General features: G+C 38.7%; 2 protein-coding genes across 4 annotated transcripts in view; one reads left to right on the top strand and one right to left on the bottom strand.

Annotated features, from left to right (window-relative positions):
* Nucleotides 1-7,372, top strand: part of NDUFAF2 (NADH:ubiquinone oxidoreductase complex assembly factor 2) — a 162,250-nt gene extending 154,878 nt beyond the window's left edge. Inside the window, exon 4 of the mRNA XM_043887164.1 lies at nucleotides 7,062-7,372. Within this exon, the coding sequence (XP_043743099.1) occupies nucleotides 7,062-7,307 (246 nt within the window). The 3' untranslated portion in view covers nucleotides 7,308-7,372. The remainder of the gene's footprint in view (nucleotides 1-7,061) is intronic.
* Nucleotides 7,373-11,925: 4,553 nt separating this feature from the next.
* Nucleotides 11,926-16,907, bottom strand: SMIM15 (small integral membrane protein 15). 3 transcript variants are annotated; one of them, XM_043887161.1, is made up of 3 exons: nucleotides 15,488-15,919; nucleotides 14,521-14,652; nucleotides 11,926-13,475 (listed from the first exon to the last, which is right to left on the bottom strand). In XM_043887161.1, exon 3 carries the CDS (start codon nucleotides 13,462-13,464, stop codon nucleotides 13,240-13,242), a length of 225 nt encoding a protein of 74 aa, XP_043743096.1. In that variant the 5' UTR covers nucleotides 13,465-13,475; nucleotides 14,521-14,652; nucleotides 15,488-15,919; the 3' UTR covers nucleotides 11,926-13,239. The 3 variants fall into 3 exon arrangements, with proteins under 3 accessions (XP_043743096.1, XP_043743097.1, XP_043743095.1); XM_043887162.1 differs by having other exon boundaries at nucleotides 15,687-15,919; XM_043887160.1 differs by lacking the exon at nucleotides 15,488-15,919 and adding an exon at nucleotides 15,926-16,907 and having other exon boundaries at nucleotides 13,459-13,475.
* Between the last annotated feature and the right edge of the window lie 850 nt (nucleotides 16,908-17,757).

Genomic DNA, 17,757 nt, shown 5'->3' with positions numbered 1-17,757 from the left:
AGCCTCTGCTCGGGTTCCCTGTTCCTGTGCAGCAGCCCATAATATGCCTCCAGGCGGAAAGCTGAGGTGAAACAGGGGTCATCTCATTTGTTTCCCTTCCCTCAAGGATCGCAGTAAGTCACCAGCTGCTGTTTAGTATTTGAAGAGTTTAGTGCTTTTGTCCAGTTTTCTAGTTGTTTATGGGCTTCCTTTGTGGCTCAGCTGGTAAAGAATCTACCTGCAATTCGGGAGTCCTGCGTTCAATCCCTGGGTTGGGAAGATCCCCTGGAGACGGGAAAGGCTACCAACCCCAGTATTCTGGCCTGGAGAATTCCATGGACTGTACAGTCAATGGGGTTGCAAAGAGTCGGACACGACTGAGCAACGGTAACTCACTCACTCACGAGTTGTTTATGGCAGAGGACCTCGTCTGGCACCAGTTATTCCATCTTGTGTTTTCAAGCCAGTAGACTGTGTCTTACCAACACCTTAGTTCTCAATCCGGTGGTAATGGTTGCTGCCTTTGTTGGAGACTGTAGCACATTAAATTGGAGACTTTTCTTTTTTTTATCCTGGCAAACTTATGAGTTTTGTTCATTCTTCATAAAGATAGCAATTAATGTAGGAATTCTGCTATTTACAAAATGTTCACAACAAATAGTTACTCAATGTATGTCACAAATTAGTGGCTTACATTTTTAAGTACTTAGAGGTATAAGTATTAAGACTTTATTTCTACCCTGAGGCAAGAAAGAAGGACAGGTATAGGTTTGGTGTGTTTATTTTGAATGGAACAGAATAAACATTCACTATTTAAAAATCCACTCATACCCTCTTCGGTTGTACTGTTAACTGCCCAGGAGTAGCCAGTTATTTCCCAGTCTTTACAGTAGGCTGCGGAAGAAGACACTATTGTAATCTGCATTTTACACATGAGGAAACGGAGACACAGAGAGGTTAAGAACATTAACAGGGTCACCCAGCCAGTCAGTGGCAAAGCTGAGATCTGTATGCGGTTAGTCTTGCTCCAGAGCCCATGTTTTTAGCTGCAGATTTTCAGAAGAGCAAACAATGTGAACAGTATCCATATGAGTATTTGAGATATAAATGTTTATGCATACATGGTCACTGTATTCCCACTTCCAGATAAAGAAACTGCACCTGAAAAAAATTAAGTGACTTTCTTTGTGTCACAGATAGTAAAAGGTAGATTTGGGATTGAAACTATGAGTGTTTGGGTAAAAGAATTGTCTATGTGAATAGTCATCAGAGTGCTGTTTTTTAAATGAAAAAGTGACATATTGGAAACAAAAATAGAGGTAATCATTAAATAAGTCATGGTGTAATGCAAGTGATAAAATATCATACAACTATTTTTTTTTTAATTTAGAGAATGTAAAAAGGTGGTGGTGGCTTAATCACTAAGTTGTGTCTGACTCTTGCGACCCAGTGGATACAATGGACCCAAGGTCCACCAGGCTCCTCTGTCCATGGGATTTCCCAGGCAAGAATTTTGGAGTGGATTGCCGTTTTCTTCTCCAGGGGATTGTCCCAACCCAGGGATCAAACCCACATCTCCTGCATTGCAGGCAGTCTCCTGCATCACAGGCGGATTCCTTACTGCTCAGCCACCAGGGAAGCCCATGTTATAGGATAAATACTTATTTTAAACATATAAACATTTATGTAAGACCTACTTACCCTTGGTTTATTCCTAAAATGCTGAAATAATCAATGTTTCTGTTGATAAACATATTGAGACTTAAGGTGACTTTGTTCCAAGGAAATAATTTAAGGGGAAAAACTTTGCTTTATAGTAATTTCTGCTGTAAAATAGGCTTTGTTAAAAAATTACTTCTGTTTATCTCTAAGTCTACAAATTTCTATTTTTTCTACCTACTTTCATTTTATCTACTCCAAATATTTACAAAACTAGATTTCCTTTCATAAATGATTTATGTTCAGTTTAATTCTTCTGGAAGCTGTTGGCAGGGGTCTGGTAACAATTAGTTTGAAAAAAAAGACAAAAATTATTTTCTAGGGAAAAACTATGGTTTCCATGTTTTTCAACTTTAAAATCTTTAGTCTTCATGTTAAAATAATTAACATATTCAGATTGGCTTTTAATTTGCCTCAGTTGGTGTTATAGGAAACTACTTGGCAGAGTATGGTGAGTAAAGAAGCAGAAAAAAGTGAAGGCAGAAAAAAAGAACAGCCTCTGCCCGTGGCTTCCGTCCATGCAGAGGCATCGGCTTGCACCAGCTGTGAGACTACAGCAGCAGAGCTGAAGTCCACCAAGCTGCTAGGACTGCCCCTCTTACTCCTGCATACCAGCTTCTCAGTGGTTTTGTACCTGTGGTGGCTACTGGTGCAAATTTAGCCCAGTCCTGATCGGAATGGGTGAATGTAACTCAGATGACCATTATATCTACTACCGTGGGCAGGAATCCCTTAGAAGAAATGGAGTAGCCATCATAGTCAACAAAAGAGTCCGAAATGCAGTACTTGGATGCAATCTCAAAAACGACAGAATGATCTCTGTTCGTTTCCAAGGCAAACCATTCAATATCATGGTAATCCAAGTCTATGCCCCGACCAGTAACGCTGAAGAAGCTGAAGTTGAACAGTTCTATGAAGACCTACTAGACTTTCTAGAACTAACACCCAAAAAAGATGTCCTTTTCATTATAAGGGACTAGAATGCAAAAGTAGGAAGTCAAGAAACACCTGGAGTAACAGGCAAATTTTGCCTTGGAGTACAGAATGAAGCAGGGCAAAGGCTAATAGAATTCTGCCAAGAGAATGCACTGATCATAGCAAACACCCTCTTCCAACAACACATGAGAAGACGCTACACATGGACATCACCAGATGGTCGACACCGAAATCAGATTGATTATATTCTTTGCAGCCAAAGATGGAGAAGCTCTATACAGTCAGCAAAAACAAGACCAGGAGCTGACTGTGACTCAGATTATGAACTCCTTATTGCCAAATTCAGACTGAAATTGAAGAATGTGGAGAAAACCACTAGACATACAGGTATGACCTAAATCAAATCCCTTATGACTATACAGTGGAAGTGAAATATAGATTTAAGAGACTAGATCTGATAGACAGAGTGCCTGATGAACTATGGACGGAGGTTCATGACATTGTACAGGAGACAGGAATCAAGACCATCCCCAAGAAAAAGAGATGCAAAAAAGCAAAATGGCTGTCTGAGGAGGCCTTACAAATAGCTATGAAAAGAAGGGAAGCGAAAAGCAAAGGAGTAAAGGAAAGATACGCCCATTTGAATGCAGAGTTCCAAAGAATAGCAAGGAGAGATAAAAAGGCTTTCCTCGGCGATCAGTGCAAAGAAATAGAGGAAAACAGTAGAATAGGAAAGACTAGAGATCTCTTCAAGAAAATTAGAGATACCAAGGGAACATTTTATGCAAAGATGGCTCAATAAAGGACAGAAATGGCAGGAAGCTAACAGAAGCAGAAGATATTAAGAAGAGGTGGCAAGAATACACAGAAGAACTGTACAAAAAAGATCTTCACAACCCAGATAATCATGATGGTGTGATCACTCACCTAGAGCCAGACATCCTGGAATGTGAAGTCAAGTGGGCCTTAAGAAGCATCACTACAAACAAAGCTAGTGGAGGTGATGGAATTCCAGTTGAGCTATTTCAAATCCTGAAAGATGCTGCTGTGAAAGTGCTGCACTCAATATGCCAGCAAATTTGAAAACTCAGCAGCGGTCATAGGACCGGAAAAGGTCAGTTTTCATTCCAGTCCCAAAGAAAGGCAATGCCAAAGAATGCTCAAACTACCACACAATTGCACTCATCTCACATGCTAATAAAGTAATGCTCAAAATTCTCCAAGCCAGACTTCAGCAATATGTGAACCATGAACTTCCAGATGTTCAAGCTGGTTTTAGAAAAGGCAGAGGAACCAGAGATCAAATTGCCAACATCTGCTAGATCATTGAAAAAGCAAGAGAATTCCAGAAAATCATCTATTTCTTCTATATTGACTATGCCAAAGCCTTTGACTGTGTGGATCACAATAAACTGTGGAAAATTATGAAAGAGATGGGAACACCAGACCATCTGACCTGCCTCTTGAGAAGCCTGTATGCAGGTCAAGAAGCAACAGTTAGAACTGGACATGGAACAACAGACTGGTTCCACATAGGAAAAGGAGTACATCAAGGCTGTATATTGTCACCCTGCTTATGTAACTTATATACAGAGTACATCATGTGAAACACTGGACTGGAAGAAGCACAAGCTGGAATCAAGATTGCCGGGAGAAATATGAATAACATCAGATATGCAGATGACACCACCCTTATGGCAGAAAGTGAAGAACTAAAGAGCCTCTTGATGAAAGTGAAAGAGGAGAATGAAAAAGTTGGCTTAAAGCTCAACATTCAGAAAACTAAGATCATGGCATCTGGTCCCATCACTTCATGGCAAATAGATGGGGAAACAGTGGCTGACTTTATTTTTCTGGGCTCCAAAATCACTGCAGATGGTGATTGCAGCCATGAAATTAAAAGACACTTACTCCTTGGAAGCAAAGGACCAACCTAGACAGCATATTAAAAAGCAGAGACATTACTTTGCCAACAAAGGTCCATCTAATCAAAGCTATGGTTTTTCCAGTGGTCATGTATGGATGTGAGAGTTGGACCATAAAGAAAGCTGAACACAGAAGAATTGATGCTTTTGAACTGTGGTGTTGGAGAAGACTCTTGAGAGTCCCTTGGACTGCAAGGAGATCCAACCAGTCCATCCTTAAGGAGATCAGTCCTGGGTGTTCACTGGAAGGACTGATGTTGAAGCTGAAACTCCTAATACTTTGGCCACCTGATGCAAAGAGCTGACTCATTTGAAAAGACCCTGATGCTGGGAAAGATTGAGGGCAGGAGGAGAAGGGGACGATAGAGGATGAGATGGTTGGGTGGCATCACCGACTCAGTGGACATGAGTTTGGGTGAACTCTGGGAGTTGGTGATGGACAGGGAGGCCTGGCGTGCTGTGGTTCATGGTGTCGCAAAGAGTCAGACACGACTAAGCGACTGAACTGAACTGATCCTTTCATTCTGCCAAGGAGAAAGAGCTTTCATATGACATATCATTTCAGAGGGTCTTGAAGAGTCTGGAGATGAAGTGGAGATGGCCTCGGACTGAAAAAAAGAGTTCAATCTACTTCCATTATTTCCAGTATCATATTGAGGGACTTCCTTTGTGACAAGTGGTCACCTGGCCTGAGAATTCTACAGGATATATATATGAAGGAAAAGCCTGGTTCTTCTCACTCTCAGTCATAGCAGCTATCTCTACACTCATAGTTACTATGGTTGTTAACTACTCATACAGAATTGATCTGTGTTATGGAAATTATAGGAACATTTATAAATATTCCCTCCTTCACATGTTTTCTTCAGGGGAGAAGTTTCATTAGATGCATCCTTCTTTGTGTCTAAAAGTTTTACTTTAGTTACAGTTATAACCTCCCTAAATCTTTTCCTAGAAGTACAGGCCGTTATTTTAAATGTGATTTTAAAATATCAGTGTTTACCTTGTTGAAGAACTATTTTTGCTTGAAATTCATGTTAGAAACAGAAACATTTCATCATTCTTTTGAATACCCAGATGTGTAATTTTTTAAAGTCTTGATATTAAAAAATAACTTGGGAGAACTTGTTTTTGACAATTTTGTCAGATATTAATTATGTTAACATATTATAAATAACAGACATATTCTTCAAGAAATATTCAGGACTTCCCTGGTGGCTCAGACAGTAAAGAGTCTGCCTGCAATGCGGGTGACCTGGGTTTGATCCCTGGGTCAGGAAGATTCCCCTGGAGAAGGAAATGACAACCCACTCCAGTATTCTTGCCTGGAAAATTCCATGGACAGAGGAGCCTAGTGGGTTTCAGTCCATGGGGTCACAAAGAATAGGACACGATTAAACGACTAACATACACATTTTAAATAACATGCATATTCTTCAAGAAATATCAGATGTTTTTGTGACCTTCTTAAAGAAAAATCAGAAAATACAGATAAGCAAAAATTACTTTTTTTTTTTTTTACTATTTCACCTGTTTTTTAAGATACTTATCTTTTCAATTTTTAACATCTCTGAAATCAGAATGTGAAGTTTAATTGCCTTTTTTAGTGGTGCGTATCAGTGATGCATCTTAAATTTGATGGTCTTATTTTCAGTAAAATACAGTTATAGATTCATTGTTGTTTGGGGGTATGTGCTGTGTGCTCAGTCGTGTCCAACTCTTGGCCATCCCACGACCATGGCCCACCAGGCTCCCCTGTCCATGAGATTCTCCAGGCAAGAATACTGGAGTGGGTTGCCATTTGCTTCTCCAGTTTTGGGGGTATAGATCCTTACAAATAGAATAGCAAATCTGAGTGATAGATCACACACATTGCTTGCACTGATTGGAGGAAGCATTTCCAATAGCAGAGTGCCTTTTTGGAACTGGTGTCTAAGGCATGCTGAACTCTGATTCTGTGTCTATCCTCCTCTTCACTGCCATACCACTCTGGTGGAAAAAGGAAAATTGGTGGGTCTTGGTCCTGGCATGCGTTAAATCCCACAGAGAAGACTGGCAGGAGCACCTCTCTGAGGCCTTCTCACCGTCAGTTCATCTCCAGTAGAAGTACACATAAATAGCTGTTATGTTTGGAAAATCTTTTGATAAGAGTGACTTTAATGTTCTTGTGTAATATTTTGTATCTATATGTACTAATATTTCATGTTAAGTGGTTTGTTTCACTTCCTGGGAAGTAAGTATCTCTATTTCGTCTTCCCTCCTATCTTTTTATTATTCTATACCAGGACATAGCTGTTTAATTCAAAATAGCATCAATATATAATCAGATAGCTTTTTCAGAGTTACCCTGTAGGTATCTATATATTATTTAAATGTAAAGCAAGAATCATGTCTATATGTACTTTATTTTTTTACTAGCTATTTTATTTTTATAAAACCTGTAGTTTGGGTTTTCTTCTAACTAGAAATTTAATGATTTCTTCCATTTATACATGCATGCAGGAAATAATGAAGAATGAAAAATATAGAGAAGAAATCCAAATGAAAAGCCAAGATTTTTATGAAAAAGAAAAGCTTCTTCAGGAGAGCAACAAGGAACTTGCTCCACCAGTTCAAACTCAGATTAAAGGGCATGCCTCTGCTCCATACTTTGGAAAAGAAGAACCCTCAGTGGCTCCCACCAGCACTGGCAAAACCTTTCAGCCAGGATCCTGGATGCCACAAGATGACAAGGGCCACAATCAATGAATGTACTGTGGTAAAATTTTATTTATATGTATGTGACTATTTTAACAAATAAAAGTAAAAAGTTACTTTGTGCTTCCCAACTCTACTATAGTGCTCTTTTCTATTAAGCTTAAGATCTTGTTTTTACTGTTGCATAAAGTGTGAGGTTATCAACCATTAAAACCTAGCTTCTTGTAGACCTAAATCCTTCACTTGGTTTATTCAGTCATCATTCTTTGTTTATGAATTTGCTTAGTTTTTTCCTCTTTTATTTGCTTCCATATATCTTGGTAGAAATGGTAAGGGTAAATAAATATTGAGCTCAGGAAAAGACTGCTATTTCTATAGATTCTAAAGGACTAATTTCTATAATTCTAAAGGATCTGTAGAAATCAGAGAATATAGAAATTCTCTGTTAATGAATTCTCTTAGATTTTTCCTTCTTTGGATTGCTCCCATATATCTTAGGTAGAAATGGTAAGGGTAAATATTGAGCTTAGAGGAAGACTGCTATTTCTATAGATTCTAAAGAATTCCAAAGGACAGTAAGATTCTAAAGGACTAATCAAAAACATGAAACTTGGATGAGGCATGTGGAGGCCAAGAAAATTTACTTGATAATGAAAAAAAAACCTATCTTGATGAGTAGATGGGACAAAAGCTAGTTTATGGTGGGCTTGAGGTTGGAATTTTAAAGAAAGGAATTTGAACCAGTAGAAGTAAAGAATCTATCACAATAGTCTGAAAGGGCAGTAAACAAAGAAATGGTTTAGTTCTTTCTGTAAGATTAAAAATTACTTTGAAGAAATGGAAAATAGAGCAGAGTTCTCAGAAAGTGATTCCACTGTTACTCGAGATTACAGTGATTTGTATATTGAAGAAAAGTATAGATACGTGATAACATTAAGACAGATTATATACAGTGTGTTTTAGAAAGGTCATACACTTTCTGAAGTGCACAATCAAGTTTCTATTGCTAACAGTTCTAATTCCTTTTTTTTTCCATTTATGGTTTTCTTTCTCAGACTTTGAACTTTTTATTTTGTATCGGGGTATAACTGATTATCAATGTTACAGTAGTTTCAGGTGAACAGCAAAGGGAGTCAGCCATAAAATGTACCCATTTTCTCCCAAATCCCTCTCCCAGTTCTAATTCTAATATAGTTCTAATAGTTCTAATTCTAATATAGAGATCACCCAACAGTGTTTGGCATTGTAACAACTACTCAATAAACATGGACTGAAGAAAAGACTCAGATCTTAATGCTCTGAATAATATAAGAAAATCCTTGGTTAAGTGTTTAATAATGAATTCCTAAAAACACATAGGTTGAGATTTTTACTTAATAGAAGGTAAAATGTTTAATTGCTTAAGAAATAAACTACAGAAACGTTGATAAAATGTTACACTAAAACAAGTAATCAAATGTAATCACCATAATACTTAAGGAATGACCAAAAAAGCCCTTAGGTAATATTAACATTCAAGCAGCCCAGTTACTATCAGGCTAATTATTCTGTCTGTTTACATTATTATAAAGTAGTATTACGTTTTGGCAAAAAAAGGAACCAGCTCCTAGGCAATATAAAAACATAAAATTTGTTGTGTAATTGACTGTAAGTAACATGGTCTTGAATCCTTGATTACAGGAAAAATTATAAATTCTAACATGCTAGAATGGAATGCTTCTACTACCAAATTCCTACCAGCTTATTAATTGTATTCTGTATACATCTTTTACAGATGTTTGCCATGGAGGCTGTTTTGTGCGTGCATGTGTGCTCACTCAGTCCTGCCCTACTCTTTGCAACCGTATGGACTGTAGCCCACCAGGCTCCTCTGTCCATGGGATTCTCCAGGCAAGAATACTGGAGTGGGCGTTTATAAGGATCTTAATATATATGACAGAATTTACATTAATTTTAATTTGTATAGTTTTCATTTTAAAATAACTGTTTTAGAAAAATAAAATCTTAGCCAATAGTTAGCAGTAAGATGATGATACTGGCCCGCTATTAAAGTGGGCACTGTCAAAGTGATTTTGAGAGGTGAGAATAAAGTTTGTAGTAATCCATCCACATTACTTCCCTCTAGACTAACATTTTTAGAATGACTGGTTATACTGTTAGGTGGTATCAGAACAGGGTTCTGAGAACATTTAGTCCTACATGAAAACGAGACTATAAACTTGACCTAATTAAGACTGCCTTTCTAAACAATCTTGTTTTTATACAAGGCTTTAGGCCAGACACATGCACTGCAGAATCAAAATTTTACATAAAATATTTACTTGTCTACCGTATTTCATATTTTAAATAGTTGTATTTGGAGTATTTGCAAGTTTTCTAATGAAAGTGTTTTTCGTCATCTCTTCAAGACAGACTCCAAACCCACGCAGTTTTAAGTTCAGAAGTTAAAAGGTTCATTTTAAAATAGTGTCATATATGCCTTAACTACTCTCAGATAAATCCTTCCTGACTTTTTATGCCTCTGCTATACACGCATATAGCATTTTTCTCCCCAAAGCCCTTATTACACAAATTGTTCAAGTATACATGTATTGCTTGTTGGGTTTAACCATATAAGTCTAGCCTGTTAGATATCTGAAATTAAAAATTTAAAAAAAAAAAAGGAGGAAATAATTTTCCGCACTATGTTATCCTTTTTCATTCCTATTTTTACAAACAGATGTTATTTCTTACTTTTATCAACCTTGATTCAGTACCATCATATTGATTTTTTTTAATGCTATCTCATTAAGCACACTGTTTAAAATGTAACCTGAATTGACTTAGGTTTTCTCAAACTTAGGCTTTCTCAAACTGTGTTCTTTGAAGAAGGGCAGAAAAGAGGGGAGGAAAGTCTATGATAATCAACATAACCTAAAAGACTCCAAGCAATCATGCAGAAAGGAATTGCTTTACCCCGTTTCCAAAACTTTTGGTATTTGAACACAGAACCCCTTTTAATATGTTGGAGAAATATAGAATTTGTCCTTATACATTTATTACAGATATGAAGCAAATCCAAGTGAGCCTATATTCAACTGCAAACATAAAAATAATCATTCCTAAATAGGAATCACACTTCCTCTAACTTAAAACCAGATGAGGTATAAAGTGCCCCTAAGGATAGGTGAGAAGCTGTTTGTTATAGTGGATCTCAGCATTGGGTTTCCAGCTCACTGCATCAGAAGCCTGTTTCTTTTGCTCACTGTGATGTCAGGAAATAAGTTTAAAATGCCCTTGCACATCTGATACAATAACACCATACTTAAGTTTACCACAGGACACTATGGGTCAAATTCTGATACACAAACTTTTGGGGAGGGTGGCAGTATAATGTTTGTTATAGGCAGTCTTGTTTTTCCTTCAAAACCAGCCATAAAAGGTAATTGACTATACTACTAAGAACTTCAGAAACAACATAATAGGTTGGTAGTTTTTAAAAGAAGTATTCTGGGAAACAGTAAATGGGATTCAACTGTAATAGTATGTTATAACAAGACTGATTTTTCTGAAGAATATCAAACCTCACAATAATTATCAAACCTCATAATAATTAAGTCCCCAACTTAATTTTTCAACTTTATGATACTGAACAGAAACTGTTGAAGTTTGACCTTATCTCGGGCTAGTGGTATACGCTAGGACACTCTTGATGCTGAGCAGTGGCATGCAGCCACAGCTGCCAGTCACCCAACTGCAAGTAAACAGCTGATACCCACACTCATCCTCTTCCCACACAACCATCCTGTTTCTCACTTTCAGTACATTATTCAGTACATTTTCAATCTGTAATGTAATGTAATACATCCCTACCCCTGCAACACACACAACATATTGTAAAACCTTGTTGATCTCAAATGTATAAAATGGCTCTATAAACGTTGGGAAAAGCTGAAGAAACAACAAACAGCCTATGTCAAAGAACTACAAAATTGTATTAAGACCAACAGGAACCACTAGAAACCCTATTTTAGTTAAATACCTTTTAACTGTCAAAATGAACAATGAAACCATAGCTTTAGTAGATAACTAAAATTTTTAATTTCAATAATACAAAAAGCACATCCAAGATCACCTGAATAACTAATTTGTAATGAAACACTGAATTATTTCAGTGCCTGGAGTTGCAGTGTGTTGCTTGCGCTGGCATCAGGAAGAAACTGACAACCTAAAGTAATAGTAATTAAGTATTGTTCAAACCAGTCCATAAACATTCTCAGAGGTCCTTAGGTTCTCATATTGGAGGAACATTGCTCTCAACTTTTACAAGTACAGTTGACCCTTGAAGAACACGGGTCCAAACTGTGTGGGGTCACTTATACACAGAGTTTTTTCAATAGTAAGTACTACAATACTGCATGATCCAGGGTTGGATGAGAAACTGTGGGTACAGAGGAACCTTGGAACTGCAGATACAGAGAATCTGCACATAGGAACACTGTATAGTGAGGGTCCACTATAAGTTATTTTCGATTGTGAGGGAGGGCAAATGTTCCTAACCCTGTGTTGTTCAAGGGTCAGCTGTATGCTTATCTACAAATGAAATTCATAACCCTTTGTAAGGTTTAACTTCTGTAACATATCTAACCTGAATTATTATCCCCTCCCCCGAAAAAAAGCTCAGGACCTCTTTATAAAAAAGTATCAAATTTATTTCAATATCTAGTTTCATTTTTAAATTAAAGCTACTGGACAATTTTTTGGAATTTAAAATTCATTATTAGAGTTGAGGAAAACATTAATAAGCTATTAATTATTGAAAACAAAATTATCAACCATGCATTTAAAAAAGCCATGTTAAAGAGGAAAAAGTTCCAACTATACTATTTAACTGAAGGAAATATCCTTTACCTCTTTATTTCGAACAGTCTCATTTTGACATAATTTACACCTTTTTCACACAATTAATACAATGCAAACAAAATTTTTCCAAATGTTAAGACTTTTGTTACCATTTATGACACATGACATAACTGTAACTCTTTAAAAGTTCCTTAAAGTTGAAATTTTAATTTTCACCATGAACCTGTCTGATCAGTAAAGGACATTACCACCACATGAATTAAAGAATAGAATAAAAAACAAAAGTGGTATCTATATAATCAGCAAATTATCTGATAAGACATGTTAACTACTTCACATTTCTACTTAGCACAAGTGAGAATAAACTGCTTCCAAGGTACTACGGGTTTGGCCTTTTTGCTCTTAAGTTTTAAATCATAGTGTTCCTCTACTCAAGTCATCTCTAAGAAAATGGCAGTGTTCATAAGTAGAAAAATGATTATATCCAGTAGGTGGTATTCTACATAATCAAGATAACAAGAAAATTCTTTATAAAATTAGATTTTTAAAAATGCAGACTATCCGGTAATTACCAGTATCTCAAAAGCTAAAGTAAGAAAAATACAGAAAATAGAGAAGTACACATTGAATAATATTATTTTGCTTTGAGGAAACGAGAAATGATTCTATTCCAAGAAATAATAACGATAAGAGATGTAATTAATACACCATGTATCTTTTAAGCCAAACCACGCTTTTCTGCTCAGAACAACTCTTGATTTTTACATTCTTAATCTCCTCTGTCCAGAACAGGACCACATTTTAAGCCATTATTTGAATAGAGTTCATAATCTAAAGTCACTTTTCTTCACAGGATGTTTTCATTTTAGTATTCGTACATAAGCTGCAAAAAGGCAAATGAAAGTCAGTTAAAAGAATCTGTAGCATAATAAATGCCAATTTACAGTAACTGTCAACAGACTTCTATACCGAAGCCGAAAAGCTGCTACAGTACAGGTGAGAACTGACATGATTCTTCCATAGACTCAGACTTCGTTTAGTAATACTGTCATAAGATCCAAAAAAAAACCTTAATGGGTCCTTTCAAAGATGCATAATTTTCCGAACAATTTTCCTCTGGACACACAGCCTGTTCATTCCTTCAATCCTTTTTCAGTCGTTTAGCTTTTGCAATATTTTCTTGACGTTTTTGTTTCTTCTTTTGCTCCTTTTCCCTGGCCTCAATCATCTTGGCCAATTTCCAAGACAGCACAGCACTTGCTAGAAACAATGGAGTCAGAGCCAAAATAACTGTTGTAAGGAAGCCATATGGGTCCTTTGCAGCCCATTCCACAACATACTCAGCCCAAGCCTTTAAATCAAACATCTTCGTGGAGGCTTTAGGAAAGGGGTGGGAAGCGGGGGAAAGACAAGAGACAAGATTATGTGGTTAATCAAATTTTGTAAAGGTTACACCAAACAGTTAAATCAGAATTCTATTATCACTCAAGAGTTTTTTGTTTGGTTTTAAAAAGTACTAATTAGTACTATTTTAATAAGGACTAACAGTTCCAATAAAAAAAAATAATTCACATAAGACAACCAGGAGGGTGATACTTAAAACATGTGAAGATACAGAAGAGAAAAAAAAAAAGCATGTGGAAGCTGTTATAAGGACTGTGCATTCTCACATGCCTCCTACACTTAAGACAAACTTTAGCAGCAGAGTTTTATAAGAATCTTGAGTTTTATGTGCCTATTCCAGGGTACAGCTGAATCCCATATGTCATTTTCTGACACAGCCTTATTAACAAAAGTCGTGGTTCAGTCAGTAAAGAATCTGCCTGCAACGCAGGAGACATGGGTTCGATCCCTGGATCAGGAAGATCCCCTGGAGAAGGAAATGGCAACCTGCTCCAGTATTCATGCCTGGAGAATCCCATGGACAGAGGAGCGTGGCGGGCTACAGTCCAGGAGGTAGCAAAAGTCAGACACAACAACAAAACCAACCTCCACAAAAAAGTACAAGCATCAAATTTGGTGTCTGAAAGTCAAGAGTATGTGAAATGCCCGGAGAAAGGGACATAATGGATGGCTGTTTCCAAAATGAAACAAGAAGGTAAGGGAACCATGATATTATCCATTCATGTGCAAAGAGAGAAAAGCAAAAGATGACATGCAATTTTAGACCCTCCTTCAGTTTTGAGGACATAATATAGTAAATGAGAACAAACTTAACAGATGATAAAATTAACCATTTTAGGTCCCATGCCTTTTGTTCCATTGTGAGTGAGTAAAGAAGGGGCATCTGGCAAATCAGGATGTTGTAAATTTGAGTGATATTTTCTATTTTGCCCCCAGAGACTTTTCAACCTTTCACGTTTGTGTCAATCTCCATTCAAAGTGGAGAATTAGAATAGCTGGGATTTAAAAAGTCATGTACCTTATGCTTGAGTAGTGATCTCTAATTTTGTCCTGGGATTATCAGCCAGTCACAATTTCAGATGACCTTTGGTTAGCTGTCTTCTTTTTTAACTCTACCAACACACTTCTGAGAAGGCTTAAATTCTATATACTGGTTGGGTTGAAAAGAATAGACAAAAGAAAAACCGTAAAGCCAAAACCTTAAGGAATAAATTATAATACAATTTTATTCTCTATATGCAACCTATTAAATAACATGTAAAGTTGCCTGGCATATTAAATACATTCAGTATCTATTTCTTTCTAATCTTAAGATATAATTACACAACTAAAATGCCCTGAAGAAGCTCCTAATTACTGGGGATCAAATATTTTACTCAATTACTTATTTCAACAATAAATTTAAAAAGCTCACTCACGTAAAAAGCTAACTGACCTGCTGCAGCATATCCATTCCTCGTTCTTGAACTTTTTATATTTTTACAGGGTTAGGTTTGTTTCATTCTGAGTTAGTAAGGGAGGGCCTTACTAATTTCAAAATCAAACACCGCTTTACTCTTAAAAAGGTTTTTTAGTCTCATTATATAATTTGTGTTCTTTACAGGAAAATCAGACATAAGCAAAACAAAATATGTCACCCACAATTCCATTACCTAAACAAAACTACAATGATTGGTTTTAATTATATCCAATCACAATTCCTTCATATTTTTACCTAAAGACACAAAGTTCCTTTGCCGTTAAATAAAGTTCCTAGCTTTCCCCCCACATCCAATTCGTACGCCCCCACGCACACAGTGAAGACTAGATTCTACAGATCCCATCTGTTTTTCCAGGTTCTCCAGCCCAGTAATGAATTAATTAATGCAAGATTCAGAGACCTGCAAAAGAACTTTGCAATAGAGGAAGGCGGAAGTGAAGGACCTAGTTATGGCAGTTTTAGACATTAATACAGAGAAAGGAGTTACCAACCACAGGATACACACCTCACGTGCACCTCTATTTCGGACCCTAGGGGCAAGCGCCCTCCACACTTTAAGGAATAAATATTATTCTTCTTCCTTCCGAAAAGGATCCACCAGGCATGATCTTCGGATCAGACCCACACGGCGCCTGAAGGTGAGGGCACCTCACAGCCACCCGCACTGTCTGTGTTTTCCCCTCGCTCACCATTCCTCACCCTACCTGGTGGCCCGCCGCTGGGGCCACGCTTCCCCGACCCTCCGCCTCGGCGAGCGCGGGCCCGGCGGGGCTCGAAGAGCAGGCAGTCCCCGGGAATCAGAGGTCATCCCCGCCACACCCTGGGCCGCCGGCGCCGTGGCCACCTCCGCTGAGCACCGGGGCAAAACCGCGGTACCGACTGCCACCCGCCTCCCCTACATCTCGCCGGGGACGACGGGTTCGGACCCCCACTCCCGACTCACCTCCAGGCCGGAAGCAGGAAGGCGGAAGCCGCGACTCTCCCAGCCCGCCCACAGCCCGGCCCTCGCCCGGATCCGGTCTGAGGAAGTCGAGGGGCCAGTTTCCGGCTGCGCCATTGCTGTGTGGGTCCTGGGACCCGGGCTCCTGGAACGCGGGGAGGGTGGGGCGGCGCCTGGGTTTCCGGGGAGAGGCAGGTGAGGCCGCTCGAGGTGAGCGGCGGCGCCCGGCTGGGGTCTGGCCCGAAGCCCGAGCTGAGGCGCGGGTGGGCTCCGGTGTCTGGGAGCCGGTCTGGAAGCGCTGAGGACCCCCTACTTTTGCCCCCGAGGTCATCAGGAGAACAGCGGCTCCCCTGCGGGAGCCTGGCCAAGGGTGGAGGGCCCCGGTGGGTGAGGTCCGTGAGCCCTGGAAACTCCGACCAAAGAACGGCGGCCAAGAAAGGAGTTGGTCCCCACAAACCGCCCAGAGTCAAGGTGAAGGTCCCCCAGCGACTCCTGAAGGATTCTAGCGAGTTCCTCTGGTTCCCGTCCACTCTTTGACCCTCTGCTTTTCTGGTTGGACAATAGTTAAAGCCTCACGTCGAGGAGACCAAGCAGCAGCAGGACCGTGGTGGGTCCACTGAACGTTGTTTCTAAGGGAAAATGCAGCCATGCCGTGTGAAGAAGAGTTTTTGTCGTTTTCAATTTAAGAACCTCTTTTCACAAAGAGTGATCGATATTTGCCCAAAGTAAACTTGATAAATAATTAAACTGTGTGGGCATAGAGTTCCCATAGAGGTGCTTGTTCTTTCAGTGCACAAATAAAAGAGATTCAAAAGTCAACAAGCAGAAAGAGTGAGTTTTCATTGTCTTCTAATCTACAGGAACTGAGAGATTAATTTGGGTTTGGTTGGTGATCAAGTTTTGTGATCTCTTGCACTGAACTGCTCTGTTTGACTACCTCTTCAAATGTTGCAAGACCTCTTCACTGGTGTGTGCCAAATAAAGCAGGTTTTTATTCTTGAAAGACTATAGAATGTTCTCTTTGAGGAGCAAGCTGTGACATGTATAACTAGTTTAGGGATAACAACAGTAACCATTATTTACCAGGAAACAGACTTTTGGCAAATAATCTAGTGATCTAAAATACTGTTTGTTGGGCATATGTTAATGTTTGTATGTTGTATTAGTAGCAGTTGTTTTCTTACTCATTCTTGTTTGAAAACTTGGATGATGGTTTCAAAGCTTGTGTGCTGCTTGGACCTAGCCTGTACCTGTAGTAGCCAGAAAAAGCAGACTCAGTCATTGGATTGTGTGTACAGAAAACTTGACTTGCTGGCAGTAAGACTTTGTGGGTTTTTTTGTTTTTTTTTTAACTTGCCCAAATAGTAATTCCAGGAGAGGGTCAGAATTTATTTTAACGTCCTTCACTCCAGAGACCAGTATGTGTATGTGTTATTTTAATCATGGTTAGACAGTTTTCCTGATGACTGCCTCCCCAGTAATTCACTCTGCTGTGTCCCTTGTGAAATGCATGGGAGTGGATGGAAAGGCACATAAGAAGGAAGTGTCTGTAGCTCTTCGGCTCTAGTGTAAATCAGGCTTTCACTGTCTTAATATTACTGGTCTCCTTTCCAATTTCAGGAATGGCTACAAGCCCAGAAATAGCGTAGAAGTTGCCACAGCTAAGCTCCCTACTGCTACCTGAGTTGCCTTAATGAAAGGTGGTGTCAAGATTGGTTCAGATGGTGCAGGCTACTTTCTAGAGTCAGGAGTTTTAGCTTGTGAGTTGAGATTCACAGGCCTTGTCTCTGGTGATTTGATGCTCTGAAAAAGTTTCCTCTTGTGTGTGTGGAAAG

The sequence above is a fragment of the Cervus elaphus genome, chromosome 25 (genome assembly GCF_910594005.1).
Source record: "Cervus elaphus chromosome 25, mCerEla1.1, whole genome shotgun sequence".
Classification (NCBI taxonomy): domain Eukaryota; kingdom Metazoa; phylum Chordata; class Mammalia; order Artiodactyla; family Cervidae; genus Cervus; species Cervus elaphus.
The sequence above is the reverse complement of the archived record's forward strand: the minus strand, read 5'-3'. Positions and strand labels throughout refer to the sequence as shown.

Bases quoted from the DNA above. Each gene is read 5' to 3' on its own strand.
- SMIM15 (XM_043887160.1), bottom strand. From the start codon at position 16,253: ATGACCTCGGGGGCAAAAGTAGGGGGTCCTCAGCGCTTCCAGACCGGC.